Source organism: Mytilus californianus, unplaced genomic scaffold (assembly GCF_021869535.1).
Source record: "Mytilus californianus isolate M0D057914Y unplaced genomic scaffold, xbMytCali1.0.p SCAF_2, whole genome shotgun sequence".
Lineage (NCBI taxonomy): Eukaryota > Metazoa > Mollusca > Bivalvia > Mytilida > Mytilidae > Mytilus > Mytilus californianus.
In genome coordinates, this window is record NW_026262668.1 from 129,260,371 (window position 1) to 129,285,596 (window position 25,226).

The 25,226-nt window shown below is 32.4% G+C and overlaps 1 protein-coding gene across 8 annotated transcripts in view; it reads right to left on the minus strand.

Annotated features, from left to right (window-relative positions):
• The window catches only part of LOC127731003 (glycoprotein-N-acetylgalactosamine 3-beta-galactosyltransferase 1-B-like), a 155,689-nt gene that overhangs the window by 82,322 nt on the left and 48,141 nt on the right, over nucleotides 1-25,226 (minus strand). For 5 of the 8 annotated variants that reach the window (XM_052239714.1, XM_052239718.1, XM_052239713.1 and 2 more), the window contains exon 3: nucleotides 6,199-6,462. The exons of the other annotated variants lie outside the window; for them this stretch is intronic. In XM_052239714.1, the coding sequence (XP_052095674.1) occupies nucleotides 6,199-6,462 (264 nt within the window). The remainder of the gene's footprint in view (nucleotides 1-6,198; nucleotides 6,463-25,226) is intronic. 8 annotated transcript variants of the gene reach the window in all.

A 25,226-nucleotide genomic window follows, 5' to 3' on the forward strand; every position in this document is an offset into this window, starting at 1 on the left:
GTAATAAAAAAAGTGACTTTAATTAAAAATTAATAAGACAGAAAATATTTCACAGGTAAATACTATCCATCTGTCGAAATTGTTTTTGTTCCTATATATTGTTGTGTTATGATTCATCTGCTTTTGTCACATTATCACCAACCATATTACAAATTAAACTGCACTTTTAATTGTTCCCCCGTTTTTAAAGTCACACGGGAGTCTGTTTGTTCGTTCGTTCGTTCGTCTGTTTGTTTGTTCGTTAATTTGTCATTCTGTCCAACTTTTGCATCCGCAACTGAATAGAATTTTGAAAGAATTTTTGGGTTAACTTTGGGATTGCATAGATATTTGCACACTTTACATAGTACCCATTTGTCACTCTCAGAATCTTTAACATATAATGCCATGTGCACCTTCTATATTGTTTTTAGTCCGAATTATTTTTTGGGTTTCTCTTACCAAAACATGGAGCTTGACGTTGTTTTTTCGGGTACCTATCTGTATCCGGAACTCATCCCATTTTGTTAATTTACGAGAATCATTCAAGACGGAAAAAATATTGTTTCGGGGTATTTCTCATTTGGGAATATTCAGTTTCCCATTAAATCTACTTGGATGTTTAAGAACGTTTCATACCGATATTTGCTTATGTCAAGTTGTTCTCTGTTAGGGTGGACTTCCACCCTAGAGACATACTCATAAGTCAAGTACAATTTTATGCCTCGGAAATCTGCATCTATAAATAGGAAATCATCGGCCTTTCATAGGGGTAAGAACTATCCAAAAATGCCCTTGTTCGTCTAATGAATCGTTCGTTTTCTCTTATATTAGCGCTGCCTCAATTTTTACGATCACGATTGCGAGTTATGACAGGCTTCGAACAGTCGTAAGTGTATTCCAATATTGACAACGCATCGCATCGTAAGTTTCTTTCTTTCTTTCTTTTACAAATTACAACCTTAGATATCGTAAAACTTACCTTACGACAGTCGTAACGTTACGATAGTTTTGTGAATGTGGGGCCTGGATTTAGAGCGAAGCCTTATAATTCTTACATATTACAAGCTTCATTGATTTCTAATTTAAATGATAACTATTATTTTACGATCTTCATGAATATGCATGAAATCATAGACAAATAATACAATATATGTATTGTATTGTATGTCGCTGAACAGTAATCAATCATAACTTACAATATTTACATAGTGCAATTTCTAACGAAAAAAAAATCTATAAACATGGTATATTTATTCAACAGATATGATGGTACACTTCTCTATTGTCAAAGTGTTTTTCTACAATTTTTAATGATGCCTCGCACACATCCATCAATCTATGAGTTGTTTCTTAAGAATTTATGACGACTTCCGATTTCTTCGTTTATTTCTGTAATCGCAGAAAACAACCAAGAATGTTGGTTAATTAACATGTCACGAAGCATCGCAGATGAACGTTTTAAGTCGGTTCGAAGTAGGTCCTGTCAATATAATACTTCCATGATCAGATATTATAAATGGATGCAGATTTCTTCAGAAGATTCTACAAGGTTATCCAATACACAATAGCTTTAGTTATGATCTTACCAGTATCTCACTGAGCATGGGGAGTGAGGTTATGAGTTTATTATGTAAGTTATAGTAACTCTTCAATGTCTTATCATAAAAATAGAAACTGGAATTTAAGAAAACATTTCAAAAAGTATAAAATATCAATTGTCAATTTGAGCGAAGAATTACATAGAAGAATTTATTATAAAATTCAACACTATTATTTTCCGTTTCGCATTATTCGCTAACTTGAGTATACACAGCATACTCGTACTAATTCAGTACAAAATCATCAACTGATATGTTAGCGAATTGGTCAACGTACATGTACATTCTTCACAAGAGGAAGAAATTATCAAATGAATAAATCCTCATTGCGAAAACAAAAATTGTCAAATTGGTGTATTAAACCTCTGTTCTATTTACAGCATTAACACTTTAACCATCGAATTAGAACGCCGGTAAACCGCATACACCAAGTATGAGAGCAAACTATCACTATTTTTATCAACACATTTCAGTTTTATGATGAAAACATTAAAATACTACTCTCAAACGTGCTCCGTATATTTCATGCAACATGCGCTGACAAGCAGGAGGACAGCGGGTATAACAAACCCACGCCATTCATTTTAGCAAAATGCTGGGCGAAAGTTAAGAAAATGTTGTCGACGAACGAAAAGAAAGACAAAAAACAAAAAGATAATTAAGGTAGATCGCCATCTTGGATTGTAAACAAGCAGAAAATAAGCATTCTAAATCTTTAATGAAATGTGATGAGAGAGGAATGTAATTCAGTTGTAAGACTTTTCATCTAAGAGAAGAAAATTATTGTTTAATCTTATCCGACTGTTTTAACAAATACAAAATAATTTTTGTTTGATTCAATTGTTTTTCCCTCTTTGTCATATAAGAAGAGATAACTCAGATAATGTAACTTTTTTAAGAGGAGATAAATCGGATAATGTAACTTTTATAAGAGGATATAACTCGGATAATGTAACTTTTATAAGAGGATATAACTCGGATAATGTAACTTTTATAAAAGTAATGTTTACCTATTATGTTTGGTAGCAAGAAAAGGAGTTCTGTCACCTCATTTTTTCTTTTTATATTCAAAAAGCATATTATAACAGCTCTCGTCATATACTTTATCTTAAAATGATATCGTTTAGTTTTCTTTCTTTCGCACACAATTGTGTTTTAATGTATAATCTATACAAAAACCGAACAATTTTCAACAACCTGTAGCTTTGAAAAAAGCAGCGTGACCCGTACTTTTTATTATATATTTATAAAGTTCACACCATTAAAATACTACTCTCAAACGTGCTCCGTTTATTTCATGCAACATGCGCTGACAAGCAGGAGGACAGCGGGTATAACAAACCTACGCCATTCATTTTAGCAAAATGCTGGGCGAAAGTTAAGAAAATGTTGTCGACGAACGAAAAGAAAGACAAAAAACAAAAAGATAATTAAGGTAGATCGCCATCTTGGATTGTAAACAAGCAGAAAATAAGCATTCTAAATCTTTAATGAAATGTGATGAGAGAGGAATGTAATTCAGTTGTAAGACTTTTCATCTAAGAGAAGAAAATTATTGTTTAATCTTATCCGACTGTTTTAACAAATACAAAATAATTTTTGTTTGATTCAATTGTTTTTCCCTCTTTGTCATATAAGAAGAGATAACTCAGATAATGTAACTTTTTTAAGAGGAGATAAATCGGATAATGTAACTTTTATAAGAGGATATAACTCGGATAATGTAACTTTTATAAGAGGATATAACTCGGATAATGTAACTTTTATAAAAGTAATGTTTACCTATTATGTTTGGTAGCAAGAAAAGGAGTTCTGTCACCTCATTTTTTCTTTTTATATTAAAAAAGCATATTATAACAGCTCTCGTCATATACTTTATCTTAAAATGATATCGTTTAGTTTTCTTTCTTTCGCACACAATTGTGTTTTAATGTATAATCTATACAAAAACCGAACAATTTTCAACAACCTGTAGCTTTGAAAAAAGCAGCGTGACCCGTACTTTTTATTATATATTTATTAAGTTCACACCATTTACTTAAAAAAGAGGATATAACTCCTTGAGATCAAAATGATTGCAAATTATACAGAATTAGTAGTATAAATATTTGGCATCTTGTCATATATTTATACTACTCATTCTGTATAATTTGAAACATATAATGTAGTTTGAATAGTGGAGTTTCTTCAGAAAGCAATACAATGCCCCTTATCGACAGTAACATGAATCATTTGAAATTTGACCAGTATTCAATTGTGAGGGAATCTTTTGCAATTTAATTTCCATTTCCGTTAAGGGACTTAATTTCTAATCATGAATCATTCTGTAAAATTGATATCACTATAAACCAGTAAAAGTACTGAACTTTACTGATTTTTACTCGACCATTCTGAATTGGTCTGAATTTTACTTGATATTACTCGATTCTAGTCTGAACCATAATAAACAGTCTGTTTTAATCCCCCCTCCCCCCCCCCCCCCGCTAGTTTTTTTATTTAATATTGTATTTATATTGAGTCATATAGATCTAATTTATTCGTTCCAATGTATGTTTACTTGTTTTTGTTAATATGTCTTTTTGGTTGGGTTAAGCCATTTCAATTGATATTTTATAGTGTGTCTTTCTATGTTGTAAATTTACACTACTATTTCAGGTTAGGGTGAAGGTTGGCGCCTGTTTAAACGTTAACACCTGCTGCATTTGTTTGCACCTGTCTTAAGTCAAGAACCTGTATCAGTGGTTGTCGCTTGTTAATGTGGTTCTTAAGTGTTTCTCGTTTCTCACTTTTTATATAAATTAGACCGTAGTTTTCCTGTTTGAATTGTTTTACACTAATCATTTTGGGGCTCTTTATAGCTTGCTGTTCGGTGTGAGCCAAGGCTCCGTGATGAAGGCCGTACTTTGACCTATAATTGTTTACTTTTTACTAGGGATGTCAACTCGGTAAAGATTACTATTAAGTAAGTAAAGATTATTACTGAGCTATTTTACACATACAATCAGTATTGTTAAAATTATTGACACTGACGAAGGCTATTTGTTAAGCCGAAATATTTGTCAACACGATTTTATAACATCATCTCCGTATATTTCTATCTTATATTAGTACCGTTGTGCAAATCTTTTAGACTTATATAATTTTTTCTTTTATCTGCGCATTTTCGTCTATCCAAGACGATCCGGTACACATATTAAATTTGCTGGTTGGTCTTTTTTATAGACTTCTATATATATATATCAATTGTCGAAATCCGGATATGGTGTACAAAAACCTTTGCACCTTTTGTTTGCGGTATAACATCTTTTCCGCAAGTTAATTGTTTTCTGTTTAGTATTAAATTTATATTTAAGATCCATTTATTACATCGGTGATCCGTTTATTTGGCAATCGCCAATGGCAGTCAGCAGGGTTTAAGAACATTTGTTGTTCGACCTGTTAGTCAAATGCGTTTTGTTAAAATATACTTTTTCACTCTTTTGGTCTTTTGGAAAATGTTGTTTGTGCTGTATTTAGACCCCTCTAACAAGAAATTTGTTTTGCATGCACACGTATAAAAATTGCGGTTTTTATCCAACGAAATCATAGGTTTGAACGTTGTTTTCAATTTAGACTTATTATATATATATATATATATATATATATATATATATATATATATATATAACTCGTCTAAACATCAGCCCAACAATGTTAGATCTGTAAATTTCCTTTCGCAAATTTTTTTGTTCTTCCTTCCCTCGCCGGGATTCGAACTCATGCTACTGAGATATCGTGACACCAAATCGCCTGCACTGTATCCAACGCGCTAGACCACACAACCACCTAGGCTTCACAATAATAAAGCTTTCTGTGGCCGGGTGTTACCTTTCCTCGTCAGTTTTAATCTAGCGTCGTAATACAGTACATGATATATAAGGCATGAAGATGGAATTGTTACAGATCAGCTGAAATATCTATTGTAAAGGATACTACAAATTAATGCAAGATACAGTCACAGAAATAATTATATTTATAAGTACGTCTGAACCAGTGACAACTCTACAACAATATATATATTACAATTATATGTACGCCTAAAAAGTGTACAAAACAACACCAATATTTAAAAAAGGAAACATTAAATATAAGTATCTATAAATATTTCGGATAACAGATATCCTTCTTCAGTATGATAATGATGATGTAAAATGAATCAAATCAATCTATTCTGATTTAACTGAAACAATCTTTATAGTTATACAATTAAAAACCGAACAAACGTGACCAAAGTTAAGTTATTACAACAGAGACTGCATAGAAGTACATTCCAAAGAATAGCACTGACCGATTTGAACTTGTATAATACAATATATATATATATATATATATATGTATTACAATTTGTAATCATTATTCTTGAAATTTTGCATTATAACGATGAAGGAAATAAGAGGAACTTGAATTTAAAAAAAAAGTGTTTAATACTACGAGCGACATTCTTTCCAAATGAGATATTCATCTCATTTAAACGTCTCTGAATAACACATTGTATATTTCTAAAATGATGCTATTAAGAGGGGGGGAACACAAAAGGCAAACTAATCCTAGTCTTTTACATCAACAAAAATTTACTAACCGTGATGAAAATGGCTATCATCGACTAATACTGGCTTTATAGGTCTCAAGTTTCTGTCCATTATATCATGCATATCCTTTTGGTTTGTCGTCACTTGCATCAACGACCGAGTATCTAGAAACGATCTGAATGTGTTTGATGTATGGTCTATTGTCTTCCTGAATGACGTTAATGACGTGAAACAGGTTAACAAGAATGATATCCCTAATCCAAAGGCAAGGCCAAAGACAAAGGTAAGTCTGGATGACTGTGTTCCTCCAAACACTGAAAAAACAAGATTGGTAGCTTTATAAGATTAAAGACTGGAAGGTTGTTGCTTAATACCAAGTAGAAATCAGTGCTTTCGTATCCTTTTCACCGGAATGGACGGGGCGTTCAATTCAATTCTACAAGATGTCAGTTAGAAGAATATGTAATGACAAATGTACAAGACTAACAATCCTATACAAGTAACACACTTACATCAATATCCGAATAGTGGAACATTTATAAAATAAATACTGCTATAGAAAATCTTACCATACCTGTTCACAACATGTAAAACACGCTTGAATATTTTTTAATCATGTATGCTTAACTCTGAGATGTTCAATGCTTTGTAAATCATCTATGCTCAGTTATTTGTCAATCATGTATGCTTAACGATTCGCCAATCATGTAAGCTCAAAGATTTGTCAACCATAAATGCTCAAAGATTCGCCAATCATGTATGCTTGAAGATTTGTCAACCATGTATGCTCAAATCTTTGTTAATCATGTATATTCTATTTTGTCAATTATGTATACTCAAAGCTTTGTCAATCATGTATGCTAAGAGATTTGCCGATCATGTATACTTAAAGCATTGACAATCGTGTATGCTTAGAGATTTGTAAATAATGTATGCTCAGAGATTTGTCAATCATATATCCTCAAAGATTTGCCAATCATGTATGTTCAAAGCCTTGTCAATGATGTATGCTCAGATATTTGCCAATCATGTATGCTCAAAGCTTTGTTAATCATGTATGCTCAAAGATTTGTCAATTATGTGTGCTCAAAAATTTGTCAATCATAAATGCTCAAATATTTGTCAATCATGTATGGTAAAAGATTTGCCAATCATGTATACTTAGAGATTTGCCAATCATGTATGAACAAAGCTTTGTCAATCATGTATGCTAAGAGATTTGCCATTCATATATACTTAAAGCTTTGTCAATCGTGTATGATCAAAGCTTTGTCAATTATGTGTGCTCAAAGATTTGTCAATTATATATGTTCAAAACTTTGTCAATCATGTATGCTTATAGCTTTAACAATCATGTATACTCAAAGATTTGTCAGTCATGTGTGCTCAAAGATTTGTCAATAACAAATGCTCAAAGATTTGTCAATTATGTATGATCAAAGCTTTGTCAATCATGTGTGCTCAAAGATTTGTCAATCATGTATGCTCAAAGATTTGTCAATCATATATGTTCAAAGAATTGTCAATCATGTATGATCAAAGCTTTAACAATCATGTATACTCAAAGATTTGTCAATCATGTGTTCTCAAAGATTTGTCAATAATAAATGCTCAAAGATTTGACAATCATGTGTGCTCAAAGCTTTGTCAATCATGTATACTCAAAGCTTTGTCAATCATGTGTGCTCAAAGATTTGTCAATCATGTATACTCAAAGCTTTGTCAATCATGTGTGCTCAAAGATTTGTCAATCACAAATGCTCAAAGATTTGTCAATCATGTATGATCAAAGTTTTGTCAATCATGTGTGCTCAAAGATTTATCAATCATGTATGCTCAAAGATTTGTCAATCATGTAAATGTTCAAAGAATTGTCAATCATGTATGAGCAAAGCTTTGTCAATCGTGTATGATCAAAGCTTTGTCAATCACGTGTGCTTAAAGCTTTGTCAATCATGTATGCTCAAAGATTTGTCAATCATATATGTTCAAAGCTTTGTCAATCATGTTTGCTTAAAGCTTTAACAATCATGTATACTCAATTTTTTTTCAATCATGTGTGCTTAAAGATTTATCAATAATAAATGCTCAAAGATTTGTCAATCATGTATGATCAAAGCTTTGTCAATCGTGTGTGCTCAAAGCTTTGTCAATCATGTATACTCAAAGCTTTGTCAATCATGTATGCTCAAAGATTTGTCAATCATAAATGCTCAAAGATTTGTCAATCATGTGTGATCAAAGCTTTGTCAACCAGGTGTGCTCAAAGATTTGTCAATCATGTATGCTCAAAAGATTTGTCAATCATATAAGTTCAAAGCTTTGTCAATCATATGAAGTAATTTTAGGTGTTATAACTATATATAACTATTTCCAAAAATCATTCCATCAAATAATTGTAGTAATGTAATTGACCTCGTGTGGTCCAGGTTCACAGATTAACCGAAAACCTATATGCAAATATGGCTGTATACTGGGTTATCCTATGCGATGATCATAATCGTATAATACAACTGCCAAATAAATATCATTGACTAACAGAATGTGTTAAATTTTGTTTTCAACTATAAAACGTCATTATTTTATGAAAATAAACAATAATTGGAATTAGTGGCTCCTCTAAAGAGTTTAATCACAAACAGTGAACCATGTCTGACCGGGCAAAACAATCTTCATAGAAATTGGAGGTGCCAATGCTAATGCAACTGCCTACCAAATATCTTTAACCTTCAACAATTGACCCAATAACAAAAATAAACATTTTATTGGCGTTTCCATCGTCGGAAACAGTTCGCCTTTAAAGTTTCTCAACGGTTTCGCCAGCACGCGAGACAAAAATTAGATTGTTTTGGCGGGAAAAGGGTGTCGATTGACTTACCGTCTCCGCGGAGACGGTCTAAAGAGTTGAACGATGCACAGTCTGCGGGCTGAATGCCTCTTACTATCTGATTGGAAGATAATTACTGACTCTATAATGGTGAAGTTCGTTGATTGGTTGGGACAATCATAACCTAGTCAATGTCTGTTGGTCCCGTAGAGTGTCGGATTTGAACTCTTTATTTTAGCAATTAGATTTTACCTATTTACCAATCATGCATATCGGTACACAGGTAACACTTATCTATAAATAGCCGAAACTCCTAAAATTTTGTAAACACACACGTGATTATTTCACATTCAATCCAGTCGCACTGCCAAGTTATACTTACAGTTTATACATGAAAACATAGGATAACACCGCGCATAAGATAATCAAAAGGCAGCAAAACTGAACAATGAAAACGAAGATATCCAAATCATTTACCGGTATTTTCAATTAATATTAGTTTACAATGGAATCTTTATCTCAGGGGGCGGCGGCACTTTGACCTTTTTATGGCAGGGATGACTAGCTGGGATATCCAATACCCCACCCTTTTCATATATTTTGAATAACAAAAGAACATACCATAGCTATCCTACTTTTTTACAATAATTATACCTACAAATAGCTATCATTGTTACACTTTTCGTGGGCAGATAAATAGAGTTGACAAATGTCTTAAGCATTAACGACAGTAATTTTAATTGCATCTGTAAAAAAAATATCGACATCTAATTAGTTTCAGATTCACAATCATCAACCTTCTTATATATTTCACCTAAATTTCTCTACCAGCGGCTCATCTCTTCCACTCATTATAATAAGTGCCCCCTCCACATACCCCAAGATCCATTGTCTAGCTCTCCCTAGCTCTTCCTATCAAGATAGCAGACGTTGAAGAACAGAAGACCAAAAAAAAAAAAAAACTCCAAAGGGGAATATAAGAAGAATAAAAAAAAATTATACATATATGCTAGCATATTTTAAGCAATATTTTATATTTATGTATGATTCAAAAGGCGATGTGAAGTATACATAATGTATTTAGAAAGCAAATCAGTTAAACAACAACAACAAACACAATATACTTCTAAAGTTCAACATACGGTCCTTTACAATGGACATGTCATTACATTGTTTTAAGTTTTTTATCCTCCCAAGTCTAGCTTTAATATATAGCATAGTTGTGAATACATGTAAAAAATATCTTAATAGCAAAAAAATTCGTAAGGGGTTCCGCGGAACCCTGTGTCTCCCTACGATTGCTGCTATCAGTGCAAAAGTGTAATGTTGACTTAAAAAGTGAGATCATTTATCAGTATAAAAAAACATAAAAAAATACTTTATAATAGATATAGGAAGATGTGGTATGAGTGCCAATGAGACAACTCTCCATCCAAGTTACAATTTATAAAAGTAAACCATTATAGGTCAAGGTACGGCCTTCAACACGGAGCATTGGCTCACACCGAACAGCAAGCTATAAAGGGCCCCAAAAAATTACTAGTGTAAAACCATTCAAACGGAAAAACCAACGGTCTAATCTATATAAAAACGAGAAACGAGAAACACGTATGAACTACATAAACAGACGACAACTACTGTAATCAGATTCCTGACTTAGGACAGGTGCAAACATTTGCAGCGGGTACATATACTATGATCATAATAAAAAAAAGACATTTATATATCAACATACGAACAGTCTCCCATAAAAGGTTATGTCAATCCAGTATGCCAAGCTTTGAAGGGCAAGTACGATAAGGACCGTATTCGTCACCCAACATTAAATGGTATAGTAAATAAATATGAAGACATGTACAAATAAAACAATAACAAACGATACAGTATCAAACTTCATGCTTAATAAAGTTTTTTGGTAACATTTGTTGATTCTATTATGTTGATGGCCTCATAGTGAATCTAAAATAGCATTGCAGAACTTATCACCCTCTTAATAGCAAATGACATTATAATAATATGATAATTTGAAAAAGAATGGCGAAATTACTATCTTTTGAATTTCAATCGCTTTCAATAGGTCTTGTATAACACATTACCCTCCTAAGTATTTTTTTTTTCAAAAGTCCAATAAAACCAAATAATCTAAAAAGAGAAACATTTAAATTAAGAATACGCATTATTCAAATAAAGAAAAACAGGCGTTGGGTATTCCACATTGCAGTCCAACTACAATGAATAGACAACATATTAAAAAAGACCATACATATGTAAAGCTTTACATTTTAAGGATCAGTTTTAAAAGATGTGAGATACCGTTTGAAATAAATCATTTGTTTTCTTATATGTTTAAATTTTAATACGCTTCATTCCTTGCACTTTTCGCTGCCTATTATGAATGAAAAACATTCAGGTGGAAGCGGTCATACTTTTCTATGACAAAGAAATAAGCAAACAACCAAAGAAAAAGTAAACGAACAACATATCTGCATATTTGAAAAATAAAATAATCGATAAAAAGTTACAAACGCAGATGAATAAGACATTACCCCTCCGTTTCCTGTGTAAATACATTCCCCCACAAAAGATATGCGTATATCTAAAAAATTGTATAAGCCTTTTATAAGTATTATAATCCACTACAATTTATATACAAGGCTATTCTGAATGAATTAAACTACAAAGCGAAAACATATTCCACTTTCATCAGCTGAAGACGGCTAGCTTTTTAGAAAAGCTATTACTGGTGCTATTAAAAATTAATTGATCTTACTATTATTATTATGTACTAAGATTTAAGCAAGAGGCTGTCAAGTGACAGCAAACCGGATTTTCCTGTAGAGGTCGAACCCTGAACAGTTAAGCAAGTATGGACACAACATTTAAGCTTAAAACAGTTCTGAATTTGGATTGTGATTGAATATTTAAAATAGATTATTATCTAATTAATAATGAAAATGATATTTGCAAATCTGAACCACAAACAGGATCATGTTAACATTAAACATTAACACACACAACAAAAATAAAATACCACATAACAACTGTGACATCTACCTTCATAACACACATGACTTAAAAAATAGTTTTAAAGAAATTTTGATGTTATCAATACTGGTTCATGGAATAAGTTTGAGTTATTTCCCTTTGAACAGAAATATGGTTTAACATAGTACTCTAACATTAGATATGATTTAACCACTAAAAATAGTTCTCTAAAATTAGATATGATGTAACACAATGCATATCTATTGTCAAATTATAATCAAATATAATTAATAGTTCCAAATATTTTTTCTTTCATTTGTCACAAACTAATATAGATCTGCAACTTATCTATCAATGTCAACAACTTTAAATGTAATGAAATATCCTTTAATAAAAATAGATTATTATCTAATTAAAGGAGTGCACTTCATAAAAAAAATTATTTATATAGCATTCAGAAAATTAGTTTATACAGAAAAACAAACAAACCTACCACAAAATTCTTCAAACAATTTACCAAAGAAAAGAAAAAAATCCAAAATGTCATTTATCATTTATACAATGTATTATAAAAATCTTTTAAAAAATGAGTTATTATTAATTCATCAAAAATTAAATTCTTGGGAAAGGGCTATAACTGAACAACGAGAAAAGCTAAAATCGTGAAAACTGAACTTGACCTTCATTTAGTCACAGGAAACAACATATCTAAATTTGATTTTAATTTGCAAAACACTCATTTGCAAATCCGCCGCCGCCTCTCCTTAGAGCTACAGTGTCGTGTAAATAACCAAAATGTGCGGAATTACATGGGATTCAATAAATTCATTGCTTTTCTGCTGTTATTATTATATCTATTTTGTAATTTGATTTAGAAAAACATGGGATTTTCAATATCCCATGGGATAGGGCAAATCCCATGGGATTGACCATTATCCCATGGGATTTTGGTTAAATCCCATAGGATTTTTTGGGATCCCATGGGATAATTGTAGTCCCATGGGATATTTGTTGTCCCATGGGACAAAAAAATCCCATGGGACTATAATTATCCCATGGGATTTTTAATATCCCATGGGACAAAATAAAATCCTATGATTCAAATTATAAATATACAGTAAATAAATGTGTATGTTACAATGAATTCTGTTTGGTAGTAAATTGTTTTAAGATGAATCTTTTTAGTTGAATATCTTTTTTTTCCTTGGAAATGTTAATGCAATTATATTGTTCTATAACTGTTCAAAACTAAACTTTTAAACAACAAAGCAGATAATGTAAGTATCAATATATGTTTATTTATGAATTCTAGAATACTTTTTTGAAACACAATTTTTTCCCATTTGAAATCAATGAAAACTCTATTAAAAGGCTTAACATACTAGTAGCTTTTAACATAAATCTATTTTTTTTTCAGGATATCCCTCCACCCAAAAAATTAATAGTTTCTTATCATCCAGCATTGTGTGATCGTACTGTATAGTCCACTTTTTTGCCATTCAGCACAGAACATTGTCATTATTGTGGTTTTAATATCTTTAGATATCTAATAGAACTTCAATTCATTGGCTGAGTGATGAAAATAATAACTGATCTGACTTTTGTCTTTGAATTTATTTTGGTCTTGTTTCTGTGTTTTCTCCTTTTATTCTCAGTGATGAATTTCAATCCTTCTGAAAAAGAACCAATAAAATCCGAAGTTATGGATAATAAAAAATTGTTTGCATACATGAAGCAAGAACATATGATTTTCAATAAAAATAGCTAAGCGGTATGGATTTTACTGATTGTTGAAGGTTGTCCAGTGTCATCAGTTGCTAACCTCCTACATCCTTTGGTCTCTGATGGAGAGTTGTCAAATTAGCAATATACCACATCTTCCTATTCTAATATTATATAACAATCAATTTATGTATTCTTCTTTATAACATTTGGGTATTTTCCCCAGTTATATATATATAGATCAATGTTAAAACTTTAGGCAATTACAATAAAATTCCATTTTTCACAAGAATTTGCAATATATTATACAGAAAGCCAACAATAGAAACAGCACTTCTTTAAGCTTCTGAAGTTCTGAAAGAGTTCCACTTGTGTTTTATTTCAATTAGAAAATACATTGAACTCTTTGGACATGTTGGAAATTATAACATTGATACAAAAAATTATATTGGTTTTTTTTTCTTATTTTTGTGTTGTTCGGTTGCTGTCTCATTTTTATATATGGTTATACATATATCCTAAATCTTCTTTTTTTATATACTTAATCATTAATACACAATGTAGTAAAAATGGGATATTTTTTATTTTGATAATCTCAAAACATTATTATTCTATCAAATAACTTATTTCCAAGTTCACAAATCACCAATGTGTCAGATATTAATTTTAAGACATGTATAAACATGATCAACAAGCAGTTGACAGGATGTAATGCAAAAATCTCACTAATATTAAACTTTCACAAAAACTCCATACTAAGCGAGTACTATTAAAGTTCTTAGTACAGGACAAATTCCTAGTACAGGACACAATGCCTGGCAAACACTAGCATGTGTCAATGTCTAGTCAATCATGTAATCAGGCTCAAAATCTTAGTTTGGCACTGAATTTAAAAATTCACCACATAATGAAATTCAACTTCATGGCAAGCTATGTACCTTAACCTAAAACTTTAACCTAAGAATGTACTATAATTTGACATGATGTTCAGTGATCCATAAAATCAGGGTAAAAACAGTAAATGTGGTGTTTAATGTATACACAAGAGTGCACACGCTGAAATGTTGCGCCTTCTTTACTAATCATTGATATCATGTTGATAGTCCTAAATATAAAGCTTTACTACAACTATCACATAAACTCAACATGATCCAAGAAAATGAATTCAAGGTCATATAAACCTAACAAAAAATATATGTACACCTTACAATCATTCAAATTACTAAATTCAGTTGACCTACCTGTATTGCTTATAGTTTCTAAAAAGCAGACTTAACAAAGAAAACTAAACATTGACCAATGAACCATGGAAATGAGGTGAAGGTCAGATGAACCATGCCAGGCAGACATGTACAGCTTACAATCCTTCCATACAACACATATAGTTGACCTATTGCTTATAGATTAAGAAAAACAGACCAAAACACAAAAACTTAACACTGAGCAATGAACCTTGAAAATAAGGTCAAGGTCAAATTAAACCTGCGGGACTGACATGTACATCATAAAATGTTTCCATACACCAAATATAGTTGACCTATTGCATTTAGTATTAGAAAATAAGACCAAAACTCAAAATTTAACTTTGACTACTGAACCATGAAAATGAGGTCATGGTCAGATGACACCTGCCAGCTAGACATGTACACCTTACAATCATTCCATACACCAAATATAGTAGACCTATTGCATACAGTATAAGAAAAACAGACCAAAACACAAAAACTTAACTATAACCACTGAACCATGAAAATGAGGTCAAGGTCAGATGACACCTGCCAGTTGGTCATGTACACCTTACAGTCCTTCCATACACCGAATATACTAGACCTATTGCTTATAGTATCTGAGATATGGACTTGACCACCAAAACTTAACCTTAAATATAAAAAAGAAGACGTGGTATGATTGCCAATAAGACAACAACTCTCCACAAGAGACCAAATGACACAGAAATTAACAACTATAGGTCACCATACACCCTTCAACAATGAGCAAAGCCCATACCGCACAGTCAGCTATAAAAGGCCCCGAAATGACAATGTAAAACAGTTCAAACGAAAAACTAACGGCCTAATTTATGTACAAAAAATGAACTAAAAACAAATATGTAACACATAAACAAACGACAACCACTGAATTACAGGCTCCTGACTTGGGACAGGCACATACATACAGAATGTGGCGGGGTTAAACATGTTAGCGGTATCCAAACCCTCCCCCTATCCTGGGACGGTGGTGTAACAGTACAACATAAGAACGAACAATAATAAAATGCTCCGCTGGGGCGCAGCTTGATACGACCGCAGAAGCCGAACCCTGAACAGTTGGGGCAAGTATGGACACAACATTCAAGCTTGATACAGCTCTGAATTTGGATTGTGATTAAATATTTGACACAGCATAGGTTTCTGACACAGAATGAATGTGGTCTAAGAACTTAAACAATTTAAATTTACCTATTCAAACCATATCATTATTATTTGCTTTTATATATAAATCAGAAATAACCAATTTAAAATGGAAAATTTTAAAGAAAAAAAAGGAAAAAAAAATCCCCCCCCCCCCCAAATTTTTTGAACCCCCTTATGATTCATCACCCCAAAACTCAATAACAGCCTTCCCTTTGTGGTATGGTACCTTGCAGTACAATTTCAGAGAGATCTATACACTTGAACACAAGTTATTGTCTGGAAACTAGAAAAATGCTTATTTTTGCCCCTTTTTGGCCCCTTTTTCCTAAACGTTTTAGGCAATTACCCCCAAACTCAATTCCAGCTTTCTCTTTGTGATATGGAACCTTGTAGTACAATTTCAGAAAGATCCATACACCTACACACAGGTTATTGTCATGAAACTAGAAAAATGCTTGTTTTTTGCCCCTTTTTTGGCCCCTAATTCCTAAAATTTTGAAGCAATTACCCCCCAAAATCAATCCCAGCATTCCCTTTGTGATATGGAACCTTGTGGTACAATGTCAGAGAGATCCATACACTAACACACAAGTTATGTCTGGAAGTTACAAAAATGCTTATTTTTGGCCCCTTTTTGGCCCCTAATTCCTTAACTGTTGGTACCATAACCCCCAAAATCAATCCCAACCTTTCTTTTGTGGTATTGAACCGTATGGTAAAATTTCATAGAGATCCATTCACTTAAACTAAAGTTAGAGTGCGAAAACCAATGTGTCTTCGGACGACGACGACGCCAACGTCATACCAATATACGACCGCAAAATAAAAATCAGTTGAAAGAGGCTTAACTCATCAGATGGATAAAAATACAAATACTACAAATACAAGTGGACGTGGCCGGGTACTTGTACATCCAAACAACAAAAAGACACTAAGTACAGATCTGAGAGTACTCGCAGTTACTGACAGCTAGTTAACAAAGCCACTAACAACTAATAAAAAAAATCATGCATCTAAGACTAAGTTCTTGTTCACTGATCCATGAAATGAGGTCTAGGTCAAGTGAAAACTCTCTGACGAGCATGAGGACCTTGCAAGGTACGCACATACCAAATACAGTTATCCTATTACTCATAATATGAGAGAAATTAACATTACAAAAAATCTGAACTTTTTTTTCAAGTAGTCACTGAACCATGAAAATGAGGTCAAGGACAATGGACATGTTTCAGACAGAATTCGTATCATGAGGCATCTTTATACAAAGTATGAAGCATCCAGGTCTTCCACCTTCTAAAATATAAAGCTTTTAGGAAGTTAGCTAACGCCCACGGGGGGGTCTCAACATGGGATTTTGGGTACAGTACAGTTGTGCAGCTGGAATTTAAAAAACACCCCCCATTCATATATTGAATAATTGTGAAATCCCTACCTATACATATATTTCACAGCGAAATCATATCCCATTAAGTGAAGATAGTTGCACAACAAACTGAAAAATTATGACCCATTGATATATTTCCTCGGTAAAATTGCACCCCATTGATATATTTGATGCATCAAAATAGGGACCCATTCCAGCGGCACATATGTATATACCTTAATATAGAAAGAGACCCCCCGTGCTAACGCCACCGCTGTAGCCGCCACCGGATCACTATCCCTATGTCGAGCTTTCTGCGACAAAAGTTGCAGGCTCAACAAAAATACATGAACATTTTAAAGTACTAAATTTTGAGTATAAACATGTAAAACCACAAGTTACTAACTGAAGTTCATGGTGAACTGTAACCAAAAACTTTAAGTGAATAAAATTTAGAGAAAGACAGATGGATGCACAAACACTATCATAACAGAGCATAAAACTTACCAAACAAGATGTATTACATTTATCCTTCAGAAGCAGGAAAACTGAAGTGTTTCTTTTCTTTCTCTGCCCTCCATGATATAAACTTCAAATTCATTCATGCAAAATATGAAAATCTGCAAAAGTAGGACCTTGTACCGCAGCTTATCCACATTTTGACTTTTGAACTGCTTTGTTCTTTTCATCTTTCTGGCAACCTAAACATAAAAAAAAATGATGAACACATAATTCTGGATTAACTTTGTGTATTTATTTTTGTTGGTACAAACAATTTTTTCCAACTTTAAACTAAATCTGCCTCTGCTTAAAAAAACAACTGAAAACCATGTATTTATCTTAATTGAAAACAATTTCTTGAGTTTTTCTCATTTGTATCACCCTGTTATTATATATAAATTTTATTTTTGTCCCCTTTTAAAAATAGGAATGGTTTAAATTCCTCAATAATCATGATAATTCTAGTCAGTCAATTAAAAATGTATGAATAAATTATTTAACCTGTATACTATTAATATCAATATATTTCATTTTTGATAAAAACTAGGCTCTGTGTTGAAGACCATACCTTGACCTATAATGGTTTACTTTTATAAATTGTGTGACTTGGATGGAGAGTTGTCTCATTGGCACTCATACCACATCTTCCTATATCTACAAACAGATTCTATGGGCGAGCAGACATTATACCCTGGAGGTGGTTTTAAAAAAAGCATACGACTTAGATGTACCATAAGCATGGAAAAACAATTCAGCAGTCAGTTTCACAAAAAAATTACAAATAATATTGATAGTAATTAAGTCATGTACAATACAGTATACTTACGATAAATTGTAAGTTTTTTTTTTGTAAAACCGACTCAAGTATACTTATAATCAATCTTAGTCGTAAGTATTAAGTATTATTCATCTTTTGGATAATTTGTTGGTTTATTTTATGAATATACAGTGGCAGATCCAGAACTTTTCATAAGGGAGGGCCGGCTCCACTCATGCTTCAGTGATCCCTATATAATCAACCAAATTTTTCTCAAGAAAGCCCCCCCCCCCCCCCGGATCAGCCTATGATATATGTTTATATATCTCTCTGATATGCCATTTCAAATCAAATGTGTATTAAATAAAACTTTACACTAGAAAAGTAATGGATAGTTACTCATTTGGGAAACTTACAAGTTCACAGCATGCCGGTGCCTGTGACTGTGTTCAAAGTGGTGGGTTTTCACCCTCGTTGTATTGCGGAATAACGATTTATGCAAATTGAGAAAAACATCATGTCTATGGTTGATAATAGTGTGTGTGCATTAATTTAATTTTCTATACCTTCTTATTTAATATTTTTCCAATTTTGAGTACTGACGGCAAGTGTTGTAACCAATGTCTTGAGACCAATGTGCTATTTACAAGTGCGATCGAGAAATGCAGGGGAAAGAAACTTAACAATTATGTTTATTCTTAAGACAAAACTGAGCCGCCGTAAAAATGAACCGTGTCGAGGAGGTTACTGACACGTAATAGGGCAGAGACATATTTACACATATGTGTATATATGTCTCTGTTATAGGGTCATCTCTCGAGAACATTAACTAGTACATTGATATTTTACTATCCAGTTTTAATATCCCGGCAGCGTTAAAGTTGAAGTCAGGATCTTGGGGGGGGGGGGGGGGTCTTCTTTTTCTGTGTTCTTTATTTTTTTTTTGCTATATTTCTACAAACTTACACTTTTTGCTCATTAATCACGTCCCTTATATTTTAGCATTTCATTATTCTTTAATCTTTATTGTTTGCCCGTTATTCTCTATTCTGTTAACCCCCATCCATACCCTGTTATGTGGACTTAAGCTTTCGGTAGTTTATTTTATCCTATTTCTGTCTAAATACATTATTTATCACAAAACAAAAACTTACTAAATATTTTTTTATGAAGTCCTCACCAGTTGCGGATCCAAAAAATGTCATAAGGAGGCACTAACTGTCATGCATAAAGAGGGGGCCCGCTTCAGTGATTCTCTAAATAATCAACCAATTTTTTTCCAAAAAAGGGGCGGGCCCCCATGCCCTCATCTTAATCCACCTCTAAACCCTTCCCACTTCGTATCCTCGAATTCAGATTCAATATCTCTCTGACTAAAGTAAGTAAGTCACATTTGCTTGTATCAGATTTTTGAATTGAACTGGCGGATAGTTGTTTCATTACCAATCGTACCACATCTCCTTATTTATATATATACGAAAGCTTTATTCATATTTTTTGGTGTATTGATGAATGCGTAAAGATGCAACAATTGTAATACATTTTAAAATACAGCACAAGAGATGCAGATTATATAAAACCAATCTCACTATACAAAGCCTTGATAAAACCAGAGATATATGTCTCTGATAAAACTTATAAGTCGAAGACATACTGACAAACGCCATGGCAAAAACTTAAAAACGACCAAATGACGTACAACAGTCTATAAAACTTGACTATAGCATTTAAAACACATAAGAAGCACCCAGACAGTCAAACAGAAATTAAAAGAATAAATAATTTGTAAAGATTTTCAACTAGGCCTACAGCTATATTTTCTTATCGTGTAACAGTAGGCTAAACATAGGTTCTGGTATTATGTGATAAGTCATTTTTTCATGCAGACCCAGGTTTATTGATACCTTGAACTTAAAGTGGTTTTATGCATATCAGCCCAGATTATGTGTGTAATTTTATTGAACAATTCAACAATACACGTTCTAAACAGGTTAAATTCAATTTAAAAATTTACAAATTCAGATCTACTGGCATTCAACACCCAATTACTTACTTGCTGTATATTGCTAACTTTGATTGTATATTGTTAATCCCTCCACATCGTGAATACGCCATGCGAGGTGTTGGATAAGTTTGATACAGGGTGGCGGCTTCGAACCGTAGAAAAAAATCCAGGTAAATGAAAGTGTAAAATTTTGTTGTTGAAAATTTTAAGTACTAAATTCCTAAATTTGTACTTAACTCCGTTCTACGGGTGACATGGTTGTTTGATATGAAAATAGGATAAAAAGCATCCGGAAAAATTTATTATCACGTTATAAGTATTCGTAAATGGATATGAAAAAACTTAACAAGGAATAAGTATTGGTAAACGGACAGAAAGTCGCAGGACAAAGGTTTAAATTAATTATTTTACAATTGTTTAAATATATGAGAAAAGGTTCTTGACGAATTGACTTTATTTATAGATAAATGTATTTAGTTGAGGAAATGATTAATTCGCCTTCAAATAGTTTTTTTTATCAATAACTTATAAAAAGGAGACATTTTTGACAGCATGACTTCAGTTAATTACCAAACCACTTTGGCAGATTGTTTTCTTAACAATCATTGTTCATATTAATATTCAAAAATAAATTTTGTTTACAAGTCCGTTTCCTTTTAAAAATGTTTCAGAAAATACTGAAACGTTTTTAAAATTAAGTTTATTCAAAGAAAAAAATATCCCAAAATTGAATCGTGACTTTTTACTTGTTACTTTTTGTTGTACGTTCTAAGTGTCAATCCTAGCAAACACAAATTTGGAAATAAAATCGTAATTACAATGTAATTTTATAGAAGGAAAAAGGGGGTAAATGAACAAATTATTACTATACACTCACATAATTCTAAAAAGATTTGCATATGTAAGCTGTCTATAGATAATGTTAAATTATTTCAGGAGTTTCAATTAATTTAGGAGAAAAAAAAAAGATTATAAACAGTTTAGTTTTCAACGCCTACTACTGCAAAAAATAGTGATTCTTTTTGTAGATTTGGTACTTCGGTTTCGACTCAAAATTTCCTATTGTAATTGTTAGATGCCAAATATTTAGGAGAAGATTGTATTTGTACTTTATGTAATTGTGGTGATATTGGCGACGCGATTCGTTATATTATAGCAAGGATTTGTAAAAATCCTTGATTATAGAATGTTCGGCAATAAACTAAGTAGACAAACCCTATTTAAACGGGGTTTTGATCTCCAAGGACGCCACATTTTACATCGAATAAGATCTATATTTGTTAACGTTTTCAAATGAAATAACTTGAATTGAAAATTTTCCCGACTATGTGAAGATTTCTTATATTTCTAAATGGCTTCAATTATTACATACAAAACGAAAAATTTATTTAACTTTTTTTGTAAAAACAATATTCATGTATTTTTATAATTTTTCCAAGGAAACGTGTTTTTTTTTTTTGTTTGCAAAGTTTACTTGTATGTGTTTATAACCATCACCAATCAGTCCTAATTATTAAAGATCAAACGTCGTAATCAAAATGATGATTGGTATTGAATATGATCATCGGTCATGCATGACGTATCCCAAATAACTTCTTTAATGTTGGTTTGATTTTATCAAAACCAAAATTATAAGATCAAATATTTAATTATCTATCGAATGTATACCCTCAACGCTCACTAAAACATATATACATGTCCTGAGTGACTTTTTATGTCCTGTCTGCACTCAGGAGGTCCTGAGCGGTTTTTAGACGTACTGTTAATTTATAGGCATATATTTGAAGCTGTTCTTAATTATGTACATTATCTATAGGTATACATGTATCAGACAAAAAGACTTTCCAATGAACTTAGTTCTAGTTATCTTCGTTCCTAGTCACAGGCACTTGTCTCAGAAAAAAAATGTCCTATATACTTTTAATGTTATATTAAGCAGGGACTTTCTATACTAAGTTAGTATAGAAAGTCCCTGTATTAAGGTATATAGGAAACAAAATTCCGAGACAAGTGCCTGTGGTCCTAGTGTGAAATAAATCCACTGGGAATTGGCCTTTTTAAACACATCTATATATACGTTTTCTCAAAGTTTGTACATGTAAAGTGAAATTATGTTTACTCAATGCGTAGTTACATAAGTTTATTTGCTACTTTTATCTTCTTTATTTTATATAAAAAAAATTATTTTTTTAATTTTAACATTTTTTTCTTCTAAAGAATTGTAGTGTTGCAATAGGGAATGGACACAGATACTTAACTACATTTAACGAAAAAAAGTTTGTATAATGTCATCAATCTGTATTACACATAGACAGGATGTTCCCTAGAAAACTATGATATTTCTAATACATTATACACACCCCAGGGTACACGCACTGTCGTAATGGAAAATTACTGCATGCTTTAATTACCTGTAATCAGCCATGCAACAAATCAGTTGACTGACCATGTCATTACAGTTTAAAAAGTTTTTCCTCAGATCAAAACGGAATATTCATTTTAACTTTAAAAAGTATACTTTGATATAATTATGACGTAAAAGAATTTACAATTTAATAATCGGATTTTTCCAAAGATTAAGATACAATTATATTTATTATTCTGGGACTGACAGATATATCACAGGCACTTGTCTCAGAATTTTTTTCCTATATACTTTTATTAAAGTATATAGGATTTTTTTTTCTGAGACAAGTGCATGTGAGATATATACATGCATAAGTCCCAGGCATATATAATTGTAAATCAAAATGATTTACATAATTACTGGGAAATAATATAATGTTTCAGTTATAATGATGTCACAAATACACATGAATTATTTGATGATGCATGCTGGAATTTCTTATCTAACTGCATGACGGTGACCACAGACATATATATATATATATCCATTTACTGATTCTATAATTTCTTGAGAAAAAAAATCAGGAGGGAAGTCAGAGGGAAGTGAAACAAACATTTTAAGCTTTCATTAAAAATTGTTGGGAAAACAATAAAATACGACACTGAGTTTTGAAAAAAAAGTTTATGATTGGTCTTAATTTTTTTTTTTAATAAAGATAGAAACAATTTTTTGTCCCAAGAAAAAAAAAACAATGCCCCCTTTTTAGCCAAACCGACACACGCCGATGAATGAAGAATTCCAAGTAGGGTCACAAGGTCACATTTTAAAACTTTTTCAGTCGCCCAGTCTCAAAAAAGCAATTTTGACTGGCATTGTTTTTAGTCGAATTATGTTTTTGCAGGTCAGGTTGCAAAGTGGCAGGTCGGATTTGACATTGTCAAGTTGACAACGGTCCTAAAAAATATCCGAAAAAACGTTGAATCAAACGATATGAACCTACGCAGTTTTATATTATAAGACTGACACACACCAGTGTGCTAACTGTGCTGGGTGAGGTGCTGTAACTTGATATACATGTATCATTAAGTTACAGTACTGTTAGGATTTGCCTGCCTTTTTACAGGGACTTTCTATACTAACTGTTAGTATAGACTGCCCCTGGCTTGAAAGTATGGTTCTCTGCTCATCAACGGGTGCGTGATAAGCAAATCAAATATCTTGTAGCAGTAAAATACCTCCCGGGGGGGGGGGGGAGGGGCACTTCAATACTTAATTGATAGGGGGTGTCGCTGGGGTTCTGTTACCCCACCCTATTCATATAATTTAGATCTTAAAAATGTATACCTTTTCATATATTGCGTGGGTAAAATTGTAACCTTTTCCCATATTGGTTGGTTTTCGTGGGGTGTGTTGGAAAAGTGGAATATTTAAGGCTAAGATTCTGTATGTAATGTTTACTTACGGCGAGACTTTCGGCTGTGAAAAAATGACAGGGCTTTTCATATACAAGTAATTGGATCTTTATCGACCTTATCATATATTTCTGATAGTTTTCCCCACCTATTCCCATATTTTCAAGCTGGAAAAAGTGACCTATTCCAGCGGCACGTCCTATCACCTTGTATATAGGAAGTGCCCCCCCCCCCCTCCCGAGTAAAATACACAAATGTATAATACCTTAATTCAGGAGCACAGTCTGTCTTTACCGTAAATAACTTCGAGAATAATATTTAAGTTTACTTTGCTAATCGATTTTCCTGTAATTCAGATTTAAATTTATTTGTGAGACCCCCGTCACTATTTATAATTCACTCAAAGAAAGGGGTTCTCCGTTACTGGGAAAATACAAGGACGTATTGTGTTAGTTAATCTTATCTAATTCAGGATCAATTTATCGGTTACACTCCCCTATCACCAGTGATTCTTTGTGAACTGACATTCTGAAAAAGGTATACTGTTGACTATCAATTTGCATGATTAGTTACAGATGTCGACTCGGACTACCGCAAAAGACAATAATTCAGTTCACTGATTTAGATTGAATAGTGGTTCGGTTAATCCCCTCTTCCCCAAACAAGTAAGAATTAGGTTACATCTTTTGGTAGTCCAAATAATTATGACGTCTAGCAAGGCTATTTTATTTTTTTATGCCCCCGC